We start from the raw sequence: 14,331 nt of genomic DNA, 5'->3' as shown, positions 1-14,331 counted from the left end.
GACAGTGTAATTAAGTTTGGCTACCTTGGCTGGGAAAAGTCCTGAGGGGCTGTAGGAGCTGTAGTGAAGAACTTGAGCTGGAGGACTGCCCTGGTTGGCCCAGTGGTGAAGACTCCGTGCTCCCAATGCAGCCCCGGGGGCCAGGTGCAATCCCTGGTCTGGGGGCTAAGATCCCACATCCTGTGTGGCACAGCCTACAACAAGCAAACACCATAAAAATAAAAGAAAGGGGGCAGAAAACGCAAATACCTAAATAAAATTAAAAAAAAGAATTCCAGCTGTGAATAGCAAGTTTTTATGATTATTTTTAGTGCCATATTCTAGGAGTGTTGCCTTTTATAATGGTTAGTAATTCAAAATATCTCTGTAGAGAATAATAGAAATATATTTTGTAGAAAGATATAAACTGTAAATGAATATTTTTTTTGCAAAGATAAAATCAGTACTTTTAATTAAAGGTCCTTACCTTCTGCCCTTTGGCCTCCAACCTGGAGACCCTGGGTGACACATTTCCCCCTTCGATGGAAAGCCGCTGCTGTAAGTGAACATAAGCTAGTACCATCCTTTGTTTTTTTTTGTTTTAGTAGATGGCACAATGTGTTTTTATGGAGAATTCTCTTAGCAGTTTGGAAGTTTCTTGCTCAGGAAGAGAGGAAGATAGAGGATGAGAGAATTCCTGGGAAACTCTTGAATAGTGAAAAAGGCCTCAGTCAGCATGGGGCCCTTAGAAGGAGATGAGAGAGAAAGCTTTGGAACATTTCTGATGGTGCCTCTTGAGATCTAGTGCGGAAGGCCCAGCTCAGAGGGGGCAAACCAGGTTTCTGACTTGTCTGTCCATAGGGACTGAGATTCTGTGAATCAAGCCAGGGGACACCTAGGAGTCCCCAGGTACCGAGGCTCCAGACAGTGAAGGTAAAACACAGCCTGAGCAGAGTCAGAAGCCGCAAACTGCGTGTTGGTTTTTCTCCACCTCTGAACTTGCCTTCTCTTAGATAATGGGCTGTTTATTTTATCCACCCCTTTTCAAAGGGTTTTGGAGGTTTCTCCTAACACCTTGATTTCCATAAAGTGTCTGTGCTGTGATCCCCTGAAGGAAGCTCTGGGGAGAGATATTATGGGCTGGCTGGGGGTGGCTGCCTAACAGCACTGAGAAGGTGGCAAGGATCGGGACAGAGGTCCTCCTCCGTCTTCTGAGGATGTGTGACCAGATGCACCTGCATGGGAGACAGAATTGTGGGAGTGTGCGGTGGATCATTTCAGCAACTGAAAATCAAAGATCTTTCAAGATAGAAGTCTCTGTGTTAGAAGTGTTGTATTCTCCCTACTCTTTGGATTTATTCTTCTCTCTGCTCAGAGTTCATCTGTAACACAGGAGACCCAGGCTCGATCCCTGAGTCGGGAAGATCCCCTGGAGAAGGGCATGGCAACCCGCTCCAGCATTCTTGCCGGGAGATTCCATGGATAGAGGAGCCTGTCAGGCTACACCACACAGGGTTGCAGAGTCAGACACACACACACACACACACACACACACACACACACACACAGTCTCTCTCAGAATACTAGGGTTCTTTCCTGCTGTGTACACACTTGTTAGCTACCCTTTAAGGTCTGTATAAATCCATTCAAGAGCTATTCATAGATTATAAAAAGGTTGTTAGGGTAAAAATTGCCTTGGTTATGTTTTATGATTTTCTCTTATTACTAAAATATTTTTTTGTTTGGTGTTAATATCCTCGAGGGAAGGAATCTTATAGGTTTATAATATTATTTTTGTTTCCTTATAACTACATTCTGCGTCTTTATCACTATTCTTCCCCTCCCCCAAGCAACCTGGTGTCTTAGACAGACAAGTCTTAAGTAAGTTCAGAAATTTCTTTAGGTCTTTCTTAGCTGTTTCCCAAGAAATCATACAGTTATGTCTTCATTTTCTCTCTTGATAAATCTTCTAGCTTTCTCTAAGTTTAGTTTTCTTTTACAGAGATGGTGAGAAGCCTGGGCTGGCTTCTGTGGCATTCTGAAAGCAAGATTTGCATCTTCTCTGGTGTGAGGCAGTTGCAGAAGGTAGCAGGCATTTCTGTAACCTGTGGCATAAGCCCAGTGGCCCTACTGTGCGTCTCAAGTTCAAATTAGTTAAACTGATCTCACCAGTTTTTCAGGTATTTGACCATGAGTAGGATTAATGGCACCCCACTCCAGTACTCTTGCCTGTAAAATCCTATGACGGAGGAGCCTGGTAGGCTGCAGTCCATGGGGTTGCTGAGAGTCGGATACGACTGAGTGACTTCACTTTCACTTTTCACTTTCATGCATTGGAGAAGGAAATGGCAACCCACTCCAGTGTTTTTGACTGGAGAATCCCAGGGTCAGGGGAGCCTGGTGGGCTGCTGTCTATGGGGTCACACAGAGTTGGACACGACTGAAGTGACTTAGCAGCAGGATTCGTATCTCCACGGAGGACACTATTCTAGGTCGAAAGTGGAGATGGGTAACGGAAATGGAACAGCTGTATGTAACCCCTGCCCTTAGCGGCTTGGGATCTGGTTGAAACAAATCTGCCCCTGCAGAAGACGAGTGTCTGTGCGATACAGACAGGACGCTTGTAGGAGAGAAGGGCCTCTGAGTTGGGCCGGACGAGCTGCACTTAGATGGGTCCCCAGAGGCCTTTTGATTTGGGAAGCCATGAAGAAGCCTGTAGTGGCCCTAAGGTCCTAGAGTAGCTGTGAAGAGCGTTTCGGCCAGAATGGTTCAGCCGTGCTCTCTTAGTGCCTCTGCACAGTGCTCAGTTGTGTCTGACCCTTTGCGACCTTTTGGACTAGAGCTCACCAGGCTCCTCTGTCCATGGAATTCTCCAGGCAAGCCTACTGGAGAGGGTTGTCATTCCCTCCCCCAGGGAACCATCCCAACCCAGGGATGGAACCTGTGTCTCCTGTGTCTTTTTGCAGGTGGATTCTTTACCTGCTAAGCCATTGACACGAAGTTCACAGGATTATCAGCCTTGATTAGGAGAAGACAGTAATTTAATATTTTTCCTTCAGCATCATGACATCATCTGACATTTCTGACAAATCACCATGTCCCTGAAGAAAACTCATTTTCCTCGTATTTTAAGGAGTAGTAGAGAGTTTATGAATTACAATTACCACAGAAGACCTTTTGAAATCAGTATGGAGAAAGATCAGATTTATTAACATTATGTATTTTGTCTCACCATTTCATAAGGTAAAATAGGACACGTGAAACATTGGAATTTGTAAGAAGATATTTAACAGTTGTAGAGAAATTGGAAAGATTCTACTTATATGAAATATTTATACCAAAGTACTGATATGGCTATTGTGAGTAAAATACGATGGAAAATGTGGCAGTAGGGGGAGTCACACCTTGCTTGTTGCTCTCTAATCGATGTGATTTCTCTGGGCATTCACTTTCTTTACAGGTTTCACTGACATTTAGAACACTGCGAATGAGGACAGTTTAAAGTCTTTTTTGGAATATCAAGAAAGGCATCACTTCTATAAAAATAAATACGAAAGTCTATTGATTCTAATGTTATGCCATAGATTACCATTTCTTGCTGTAAAGTACAGTCTTAGAATATGTGCTACCTCTTAAAAATGAGTTCTGCCTTTCTTGGTTGATAATTTTTGTATCTGCATATTCTTGCTGAATGCCAGTGCCATGAGACATTCATGGAAATTTCCATGAAACTTTTACTGCTGATTGAATGAGGGAAGTATGGTGGTGAGACTGATGCTGAAGCAGTTAGTGATTGCTGGCCATGGGCCTTAATTGCCAACCTGCGTTCAAGAGCCACTTTTGAGAGCCGTTGAATCAGTCCTCTACAGTATTGAGCAATAATCGGCACCCTAGTCAAGGGTAATTGTCACACAGTTGAGAGCAAAGTGTAGGTTTGTAATCAGGAAAACTCATATGCAAATGTCTGACTACCTTTTCGCTGTCGCAGGGGTGGCTCTCTACCTCTCTGAGCTTGTGTTTCCTCAATTCTAAAGTGGTGACGATCACGCGTACCTTTCAGTGAAGAATAGGCAGTAATGTAAGCAGGTTTCTGCAATCCACTTTGCATCTGCTTCAATACCCTTTTACAAACTGCACATTATAAAGCTGTTTTTATTTTCTGGAAATGCCTCAGTTTTTAAGTGCATTAACCAGCTTGAGAATGTTATCCGCTAGAGGAGACCCATATCATTGTTTACAATTGTCACGCCTGATAATAAATTTTGTACAATCCACCTGTATTGCTTGCAGAGTAATAGTGATTTATGAAAAGAAATGAAACTCTAGTAAGCTTTAAATCAATTTAAGGACTTTCCACTATAGTTTATGGTTCATATTCCATTATATTATTAAATATTTCATTGTAAAGGACTTCAGTTGGTTTTGATGCAGTTTTGAAAAAAATTATACTTCTGATATTTCTAAAAATTAAGCTGTAGGTTTAACATGGAAATGGTGTGTGGGAATATAAATGGTGATTCATTTATAACAGCAGGACAATGGTCACTGAGGAATCCAGGCTATGAAGTGCTCACAGGCTGGAGTACCTGGGAGTAACTCAGGGTGCATATTTCTTGACAGCAAATGAAAATAGCTAACATATATCAGACACTGCGTGGAGGGTTTCACCTGTATTATTCTTTCAAACATTCTTACAAAAGCCTGTGAGTTAGGTACTATCACCATCTCCAGTTTGCAGGTAAGAAAACAGCATTGGGAGTCAGTTGATTTGCCAAAGGTGACAACACAAGGCTTAACCTGACCTAGATGGACATGTCCTCGAGTACAGAGATTATCTTCTGAGGAAACTGTACACAGACTTCTGCAGTGTCAACAGCTGCTGCTGCTAAGTCGCTTCAGTCGTGTCCGACTCTGTGCGACCCCGGAGACGGCAGTGTCCACAGTTACTTCCATCTAAATTTGAGTTACTGACCTTCACTCAACATAGTGAAGAGGTGAGACTTTTCTAGGATCCACCTTACCTGTCTCCTGCCCAAGTTCATATCTGGGTTTACACTGCTTGGCTTCAATCCTGGTTATTTATTTAAAACTATTTCTTAAAGTATACTTCACTCTACATTTTTTCTCTTGGCAGTAGAGGTTTGGTTATTACTAGTAAAATGAATAATGAAAAAATAAATTGGCAGCAACAACAGCCACAAAACCCAGGCAGAGACATTCGCTTTAATCAGCAGATTTTGCCTCACCAGATGAAATTATGTGGCAGATACATTAATTTAAAACACCCTAGCACAAAAATTGAGAATTAAGTTATAACTTCAAGGGTAGAGCCTCCTTAGAGATTGCTAAACATGTTTTAAAAGTACGTACACTGGGTGGAAGGTTGTACAATTGGAAGTTGTTTATAGTACAGCATCACGTTGGTTACTCTGCAGGAGCTAAGAGGATGGCTTGTTAAAAAAGTGTGGAATGATGTGGTTGGATTCAGTGGGGTGTAGTAACCCACTGGATAAGGATTGAAGTAAAAGTGTTTATGTGTAATAACTGTCCTCCTTTAAAGTAGTTCTACTTATAAACTTTCAGAATGCAGGTTTTTTTTCACTTAACATTCAATTATACTAAATTCTATATAAACTTTTTCAGTATTCTATTTTGTTTTACTTTTATTTATCATACTAATAATTTGTGATGTTAAGATAATATTATTTATTCAGAATTCAATATGCTAATATTTTGAAGGATGTTTGAATCTAATCCAGTAAGTTTGGCGGGTGGAAAGTTATTCTAGATATTTGATAATCATGGCTACTTGATTTTGGGGACTTCCCTGATGGCTCTTGCAGGTAAAGAATATGCCTGCAATGCAGGAGACATGGGTTTAATCCCTGGTTTGGAAAGATCCCCTGGAGAAGGGAATGGCAACCCACTCCAGTATTCTTCCCTGGAGAATCCCATGAAAAGAGGCACCTGGTGGGCTGCAGTCCAAAGGGTTGCAGAGTCGAACGTGCCTGAGCATGCACATAAGAACACATTCTGTTTAATATGAATTTCACTCTGATGCCATCATACCTGCTCCAACTTTCACATTGTGCAAAATATGAGACATCTGACGAACATTTATTGAATGCTGACTAAATTTAAGGAACTGCCAAGTCATTTGGAAAAGTGAAGCAGAGGAGTTGTGATGATAGGAAAGGTGGGACAAGCACACAGAGACTGGCGGGCAAGACTCTTTTTCCAGTTTTCATTAGGTTGGAGTGCGCATGTCCTCCGTGTTTCTGATGATCCACAGAAGATTTCATGCAGAAGAGATGATTCCAGGAATATACACTGAATGGACTTTATATGGAACTGCCTTAAATTGGTTCAGTATGCATTGTTCAAACTAGAACTAATGGATAGTATCAGGCCAGCATGAGGAGAAATGAATTGTGCAAAGATAGCTCGCTGGCCTTCACAACTTTCACACAAGTCATGTGAAAAAAAAAGTGAAAGCGTTGCAATCCTGTGAACTGCAGCCTGCCAGGCTCCTCTGTCCTTGGGATTCTCCAGGTAAGAATCCTGGAGTGGGTAGCTATTCCCTTTTCCAGGGGATCTTCCCGAGGTAGGGATCAAACCCAGGTTTCCTGTGTTGCCGGCAGATTCCTAACTGTCTGAGCTACCAGGGAATATATTCCAGTTCATTTGGGTGAGCACAGGCAGAAGGACCACCACCCAAAAACATAAGAGCAAGAATTCTGGCAAATTGGGGACAGGAGATTCTCTGTGCCCTAGATCCTTATCGTGGGATCAAGGTCGTGGGTTCAGAAACTCTGGTCATGGATCTATTCCACACTGGGATAGTAGGAGCCCAACAGGACTGGGTTACTCCCTAAGGGACTCAAGGAAGGGCTGAACTGAGCGTGGCAGGTTAGAGCAGATCAATGCAGCTAAGTGGTGCAGACAGCAATAGTACATATCCCCAGTGTTTACAAAGCAGGAGGGGCCGGAGAGCAGGAGCTGAAAGTACTGCTGCCAGGCTGGGTGCCGGGGGAGAGCTGATGAAGTCTGTGAAAGATGCTTCGTTCCTTCTTCTTAGATGCTGGTTTTCTGATGTTTGGACAAGTCTACGGTGTAAAAGTGACAAGACTTAGCTGGATGGTCTTTCTTACTTTTCCTGATTATTTAGGGAAATATCGTTTACTTCAGGAGAAATCAAGGGAAGACTTTTTATGGGAAATGCCATTCCAAGTGGATCTTGAATATGTGGGTCAGATTTCCAAGGTGGTGATATCAGTGGAGACGGGCAGAGGGCGAGCAGTAGCCGCGGGGGTGTCGGACGTGGGGACGTGTGGAGGAGGAGACGGGGAGAAGCCTGGTCCTGTCTCTGTCACTGTCTCTCCGCACGTCTCTGTGCTCCCTCTGAGTCTCAAGTTCAGACCCCCCGCTCCCACCCTCCTCTCTCCAGCCTTCATTGTCCTCATATCAGTATCCTTAACAGCTGGCTACTACACTTCTCAATGTGACCGAAGAATCTTCTTAGCATTGTCATCTGTGTGTCTAACAAGGGAGGGCGAGAGGGAACAAGACATCAGTGTTATGTACTCTCTTCTGTGCTGTCCGCTGTAGGAGATGTTACCCACGCATGGCTATGCTAATGTAGACCGTTAATTTACTTATAAATCAGTGGTTTCTGAATAGTTCCTAGCCAGCTTCTCAATAGGTCCTTGTGGCTACTGTGTGCGAGAGTTCCGGTTGGTTCACACTTTCATGCCCGCAGAAAATTCTCATCAGCAGCTTGATCTGCTTGATGTTTTAATAAGCTCAGGTGTGATAAAAATACCTTTAAGTCACATGTGCTCCTGCGGCCTTATAGTGGATAGATACTGAACATTATCTTACTTAGGTATAAAGTATGAGAAAACTCACTTCTCTTCTCTCCTAGAAAACAAATTATCCAGGCAATTAAACTCTTGATTTCTCTATGACAACCAGTGACAGAAACTTCTGAGGTCAATCAAACGTGTTCGTCAGAATCGGAATGAGTTTTCTTAAGTGTTCATTTATCTTATGAAAACAACATCTTCAGGCCGTAAGCCCATCATCTAAAATACACTGAAACTGAAAACTGCATATTATGCTGTTTTTTCAAAACACCAAAGCAAATAATATACCTTCTTTTTGAGTAGGGACTTTACTGGAAGAGTAGTGAATATTGTTAATGTGTGTTTGGCATTTTTTGGGGGAACCAAGAAATCAAGAAAAGAGAATAAGAGAAAATACTTGAGGAAGCGTAATGTTAACCAAACTAGGAGAGAAAACCTAAACGTAATGATAAAATGACAATGCTAAAAAGCCTTTGGAGAAGGAAACTGGCAACCCACTGCAGTATTCTTGCCTGGAGTATCCCATGGACAGAGGAGCCTCGTGGGCTACAGTCCAGGGGTTTGCAAAGAGTCGGACACGACTGAGCGACTTGGCACAAGGAAGCCTTACGGATGCTCTGAATGGACACAGTGACTCACACTTTAACAGGCCTGGACGTTAACTGGGGCTTCCCTGGAGGCTCAGGCAGTAGAGTCTGCCTGCAATGCAGGAGATGTGGACTCCACCCCTGGGTCGGGAAGATGCCCTGGAGGAGAAAATGGCAACCCACTCCAGTATTTCACCCTGGAACATTCCAATAACATCTATTCAGGAAAAAAAAAAAGAACATCTGTATGAAATGAGTACACTGTGAAGTCATTACGTCAGCAGACCCACCCTTCTGGTTCCTGACAAGATAAATATGTAGGTTTATTGATGGGGTGGAGGGGTGAGCTCAATTGTCAGCAGGCTCTTCAGCAGTGGTGTCTAAGAACTCTGTGTTCATAAACTTTAGCCGTTGGGCTTGCTGTTGATCAAGCCCTACACAGTGGTTACATCCTGTCTCCATTTTTTTTTTTTTTTTCCTGAGAAATACATTAACACCAGATGCTCCAGAGAAAGTACTCTGCTGAAGTCTGATAAAGTCAGGGGTGTGCTTTGCCCAGCATGTCCTGTCTTCACACTCTGTGGAGTCCTGCAGCAAGAGGACTGCCTCAACTTGGCAGCACCTAACATGGTCTGACTACAGATTCCCTGATACTTTGGTTTGACACCTTGAAACAGCTTGCAAGCCACCCTCATGTTCTGTAAGGCATACTTGAGATACACCCCATCATTCAGATAGAACAGCCGAAACAACAAAATCACTCTAGAAACTCTGTTGTTTTTAGGTGGTTGGACAATTTAGGGGTGAAGTAGCATCATGTCTGCGACTTAATTATAAGTCATTCAACCAAAAAGTATTGTTTATGTGCAGTATAGGTGTGCTTATGTATATGCACGTGTACACATACACACACACACAGGGCGCACTCAAAATATGTGAAAATGTTCACAATGAGTGAATTGCAGGGAAGGTGATAGTTTGTAAGATTTTTGAAATATCCCCAGGTTTGAAAACTTATTATATGTAAAGAGGGAAATCTATGAAACCAACACAAGTGCTTTGATTATTTTGGACAGTGAAGAGTTTGCAATCTGCCAGAGTTGATTAGTAGAGGAAAAAAATTAGGTTCAAAAAGAAGTAAGAGAGGGGAAGATTCATGTCATCAACCGGAGGCAGCTGTATACTAGAGAAAAGTTTTGGGGGTCCTTGTTCCCATTGCCTTGCTCCTTTAGGGGTTATGGCTCCATTTTCCAGTCTCTACCTTATATACTTCCATCCAGCCGATGGGAACGTTGCCCAGAAGATGGTGAGGGTGTCATTTGTGCTTATTTCTGTCCTGTGCACTCCAGACCTCAGCGTGCCACAGAGAAGCTTGCCAACTTGGAATGGTGTGATGTAGCCGACTAGGTGGGGAAGCCGTCCTGGAAAAGGGCTTTCAAGGTTTCCCGGAAGGCCCAGCTGCTTGACCACGTCGAGGCAACAGCTTGAAAAGTGCCCTGGCCAATGCTGGCCTGACCTTGATCCCTCCTGGCTATTAATCGCCAGCTTGTGCTGGCTCTGAGAAGCGCCGTGTAATAGATTGCATGTCATCTTGTATGCTTCTAGGGCGCCGGCCTTGGCATGCAGTATTTTCTGCCTAACTTCTCAAGGACTTTAGTGAAGGTTGTAGCGCGCAGAGGTGGGGGTCCCAGCCTTCAGATTCTGCCTGGCTCTGTCATTAGCTGAAACAACTTTGCGAACGTTGCTCTTGCCCTAAGGGAGAGAGAAAAATCATTTAGTTCCCTGCAGTTTCTGAGATGCTTCATTTACTATTGTCAAGTCCTTGCTAATGTGCCCTTGCAACAATGCTGGTGTCTCTGCGCCCCGCCCCACCCCCTTTGTAAGCGTTTCTTTTTTCATTCGTTTCTTCCTCCCTCCTGCCCCTCCTCTCTTTTGGTTTAACCTTTACAGTAGGTTATGAAAATTATAAGTTGATTTTGTTTATATTGCTGATTGAATTTTTAACAATAAAGCCTCCTTCCTCCTCCACTACTGTTGTCATAGTACACATGAAAACTGCCAGAGTTCTCGTGATCTTCTGTCAGTTGTTAAGGTACTTCGATTACTTTAGTATATGGTTCTGTCTGTTGCATTTTATGATGTACATAAAACTTTAAGAATACATGTCATGTCATTTTTGTATTTGCTAATAGCTATATAATACTCATAGACTTGAATATCTTGCGCAATAAGGCACTAAAGCTGCAAAGAAGTCTCAAAAATCATAGTTTCATATCACTGCAAATAATTCATCTTCCTTTTCACATTAAAGCTAATATTAATCTCTGGAAATTAATGATTATGAAATACATTGCTGGTAAATGATAAAATTATAAAACGACATCTTTATCACACTTTACATTTTTCTTCTTTTTTTATTTTAGAAATTATGAAAGTATGATAACACATTTACAAGAGACTCGGAAAATACAGAAGAGGGTTGTATAAAGTTCTACTATATATTGCAACTATTTTTTGTTAGACAAATTAAGATTTTAGTTGGAATTTCAATATCAAACTCTCAAAAGTTGCTAGAATGAATATACAGAGTTTTCGAAGGATATAGTAAACTTGAAAGCTTCCTTGATGGCTCAGGGGTAAAGAATCCACCTGCTCATGTAGGAAACTGGGGTTTGACCCATGGTTTGGGAAGATCCCTTGAAGAAGGAAATGGCAACCCGCTCCTGTATTCTTGCCTGGGAAATCTCATGGACAGAACCGCCTGACAGGCTACAGTCCATGGGGTCACAAAGAATTGGACACAGTTGAACAGCTAAACAATAATAACAACAAAGTGGAACTGAAAAGCACTGTGAACCAATTCAATATAATTAAGGTTTATATAATAGTCACGCAACAGCAGAATACAAATTCTATTCAAGTTCCCTTAGGCTAGGAGACACTGGAACATACCCAGGGATATACAACGAGGTGCAAAATTTTCATGGTCTAACGGTATTTAAATCATACAGAGTCAGTTATCTTATCTCTGTGGAATTATGTTAGAAATCAGTATCAAAAAATATTTGAAAATAACCCAGTTCTGAAAATCTAACCTCATATCATTGCAAATATATATGTATAATTCATCTTTCCTTTCACATTGAAGCTAAATATTAATCCCATAATTTATAATTATGAAGTATATTCCCAGAAGATAATTATAAAACTTGACATCTTAACCATGCTTTACATTTTACAGTGTATTGTCACCTACAGTATTAGTAGAGATGGCTACTAGACAAATGACACTTGAATATGTCTGCAGAGCCCCTTTTTGGAAGGTAGCAAAGCGAACGGAGTTGCATAAGACTTTAGGATCGTTTCTGTTTTCTCGTGATTTTCTGTACTAATTGGTTTTACTAAGCCACACATGTTTGAATGTCTCAAGGTTTTTGTTCTTAATGATCAACCATGTTTATTATTCGTAATTTCTAGATGTTCTTAATGCTAATAGTAAAATTTTAAGCAAATCCTTATGCCACGGTGTTTTATGATACCCCGCCTATTAAGAAGTAAAGTTAAGATCAAAAGGACTATTTAGTAATTTTAGAAATTTGGAAGTTGGTTATTTTACTGGTAAGTGTGTCCGGATACAGTTAGCTTTTGTAGATGTAGAGGTAAACGATTCAAAAGAAACTTCCCCCAGTTTACAGGCTGATACTCTCCTGTATGGGGGTATTTGAGAGAAATAATCAGAGATGTTTAATTATCTTTTTCTAAATGTTTTTGCAGCTTTTGCATGTATTCTTTGAATGACATTTGTCTAGACAGAGGGCACTCATGAAACGCAAAGCACCCATTTCCACACAGGATTGCTGAGTCTGCTAAGCCCTTTAGGGCTTGTGTTTTATTTTGTGTGTGACTTTGTATTGGAAAGTCTTTGTTGGTAATTCAGCAAACTGTCATGATGCCATTCAAATCATGAGAAGTGGGCTAAAGGTTTAAGAGGAAAAATCAGAAGCCTTCAAGACTGGGTAGAGCTGCATGAAATAAAATTCGGGAGCAGGGGCCTCTAAATTTCAAATGGTCTTACATCCTCATCCTTTTAAAAATGTCAACAGTGCAGTATGCGATTAATTTCCTTGTGTTGCAGATACCCTTAGCCATCTCTCCCAGCAGCAAGCTGCTTGCTACTTTGCTGAGTAAGTCACAGGGCTCTTGGCAAGAAGGAAAAATGTGTCTCTCTTTTGAGCAAAGACCTGCATTTTCTAAATTTTAATTGTTGGATCTTCATTGTAACATTTATACTACTAATGTTTCAAAATATTCAGGAGGAGTTAAGTCTCAATGTGGATTCTGCATTGACTGACTGCTCTCTCTGCCTGTTTTCCCAGCAGGTAAACCGACCTACAACAGCTTTTATGTCTACTGCAAAGGCCCGTGTCAAGGAGTGCAGCCGGGAAAGCTCAGGGTGCGGTGTAGCACCTGCCAACAAGCAACGCTCACCTTGGCCCAGGTAAGGAGACGTGGCGTGGGCAGCCTACCTGGAAAAAGGAATGTGTATCCCAGATTGCCTTTCGGGGTTTCTCATCAGATATCACCCATCACCGGAAATTTGCCTTCCATGTGGTTGTAATGATTAATGGTATCTGAAGTTTCTTTTTTTTTTTTTTTTTTTTTTTTGCATTTCTTTTCCATGGGGATGGTCTTGATCCCTGTCTCCTGTACAGTGTCATGAACCTCAGTCCAGAGTTCATCAGGCACTCTGTATATCAGATCTAGTCCCTTAAATCTATTTCTCCCTTCCACTGTATAATCATAAGGGATTTGATTCAGGTCATACCTGAATGGCCTATTGGGTTTCCCTACTTTCTTCAATTTAAATCTGAATTTGGCAATGAGGAATTCATGATCTGAGCCACAGTCAGCTCCTGGTCTTGTTTTTGCTGACTATATATAGCTTCTCCATTTTGGCTGCAAAGAATATAATCAATCTGATTTTGGTGTTGACCATCTGGTGCTGTCCATGTGTAGAGTCTTCTCTTGTGTTGTTGGAAGAGGGTGTTTGCTATGACCAGTGCGTTCTGTTGGCAAAACTGTGTCTTGACCTGTGTGATACGAACATGGTTGTATGCTCATGTCAAAATTTATCAGACTATTTATTTAAGGTTGGCGCACTTGAGGTAAGTCATACCTTCATAAAGAAATGAACAGGAACTTGTGGATCCAGGACCAGTATGCATATAAAATCCTGTGGGAAATCACGATGCACTGTGGCCTCTGCCTGTTTTGTACAGTCCGCAAGCTGAGAATGTCTTGTATGGTTTTAAGTGGTTGGGAACCTTCAGAAGAATAACATTGCGTGAGCTATGGATCATGACATGAAATTTGCATTCCAGCGTCGTCATAAAGTTCTGACCCGTGGCTCCTCCCGTGTCTGTGCATGTTGTCTGTGCAGTGTTCTTGTGGCCTGGATCAGGGTTGAGCCGTGTCGACACAGACTGCATGGCCTGCATGGCCAGACATGTTTACTCCCTGGCCCTTTAGAGAAAAGGTTTGCCGGCCAACCTCCGATATAAAAACACTGGCACAGTGGTTCAAGGCCTCAGCCTGATAGCGGTGTAGAATTTGGCTAAAATGATGTGGATGCTGATGTCTTTAAGAGATTGAAGGACATTCTGATCAGCTTAGTGCTGAGACAGAGCCCAGGATGCGCCAGAGCAGAAAGAACTCTGCCGGCAGCAGGGGCTGACGCGCAGGGCTGCACCGCCTTACCCGTCAGGCCCCAGTGATGGTTAGTGCCTTCAGAGTTTGTTCTGCAGGCTACAGGACAAAGGCAAAGCGTCACAGAGGCCACGCATAAAGGGATGTTCTAAGACTGTTTCTTATCACTATAGCTGTTTATCACTGGGACTGAG

The 14,331-nt window shown here is 42.2% G+C and overlaps 1 protein-coding gene across 1 annotated transcript in view; it reads left to right on the top strand.

Moving 5' to 3' along the window:
• The window catches only part of PARK2 (parkin RBR E3 ubiquitin protein ligase), a 1,213,425-nt gene that overhangs the window by 411,958 nt on the left and 787,136 nt on the right, over nt 1–14,331 (top strand). The window contains exon 4 of the mRNA XM_018053444.1: nt 12,808–12,929. Coding sequence (XP_017908933.1) covers nt 12,808–12,929 — 122 coding nt within the window. The remainder of the gene's footprint in view (nt 1–12,807; nt 12,930–14,331) is intronic.

The sequence above is a fragment of the Capra hircus genome, chromosome 9, assembly GCF_001704415.2.
Source record: "Capra hircus breed San Clemente chromosome 9, ASM170441v1, whole genome shotgun sequence".
Classification (NCBI taxonomy): domain Eukaryota; kingdom Metazoa; phylum Chordata; class Mammalia; order Artiodactyla; family Bovidae; genus Capra; species Capra hircus.
The sequence above is the reverse complement of the archived record's forward strand: the minus strand, read 5'-3'. Positions and strand labels throughout refer to the sequence as shown.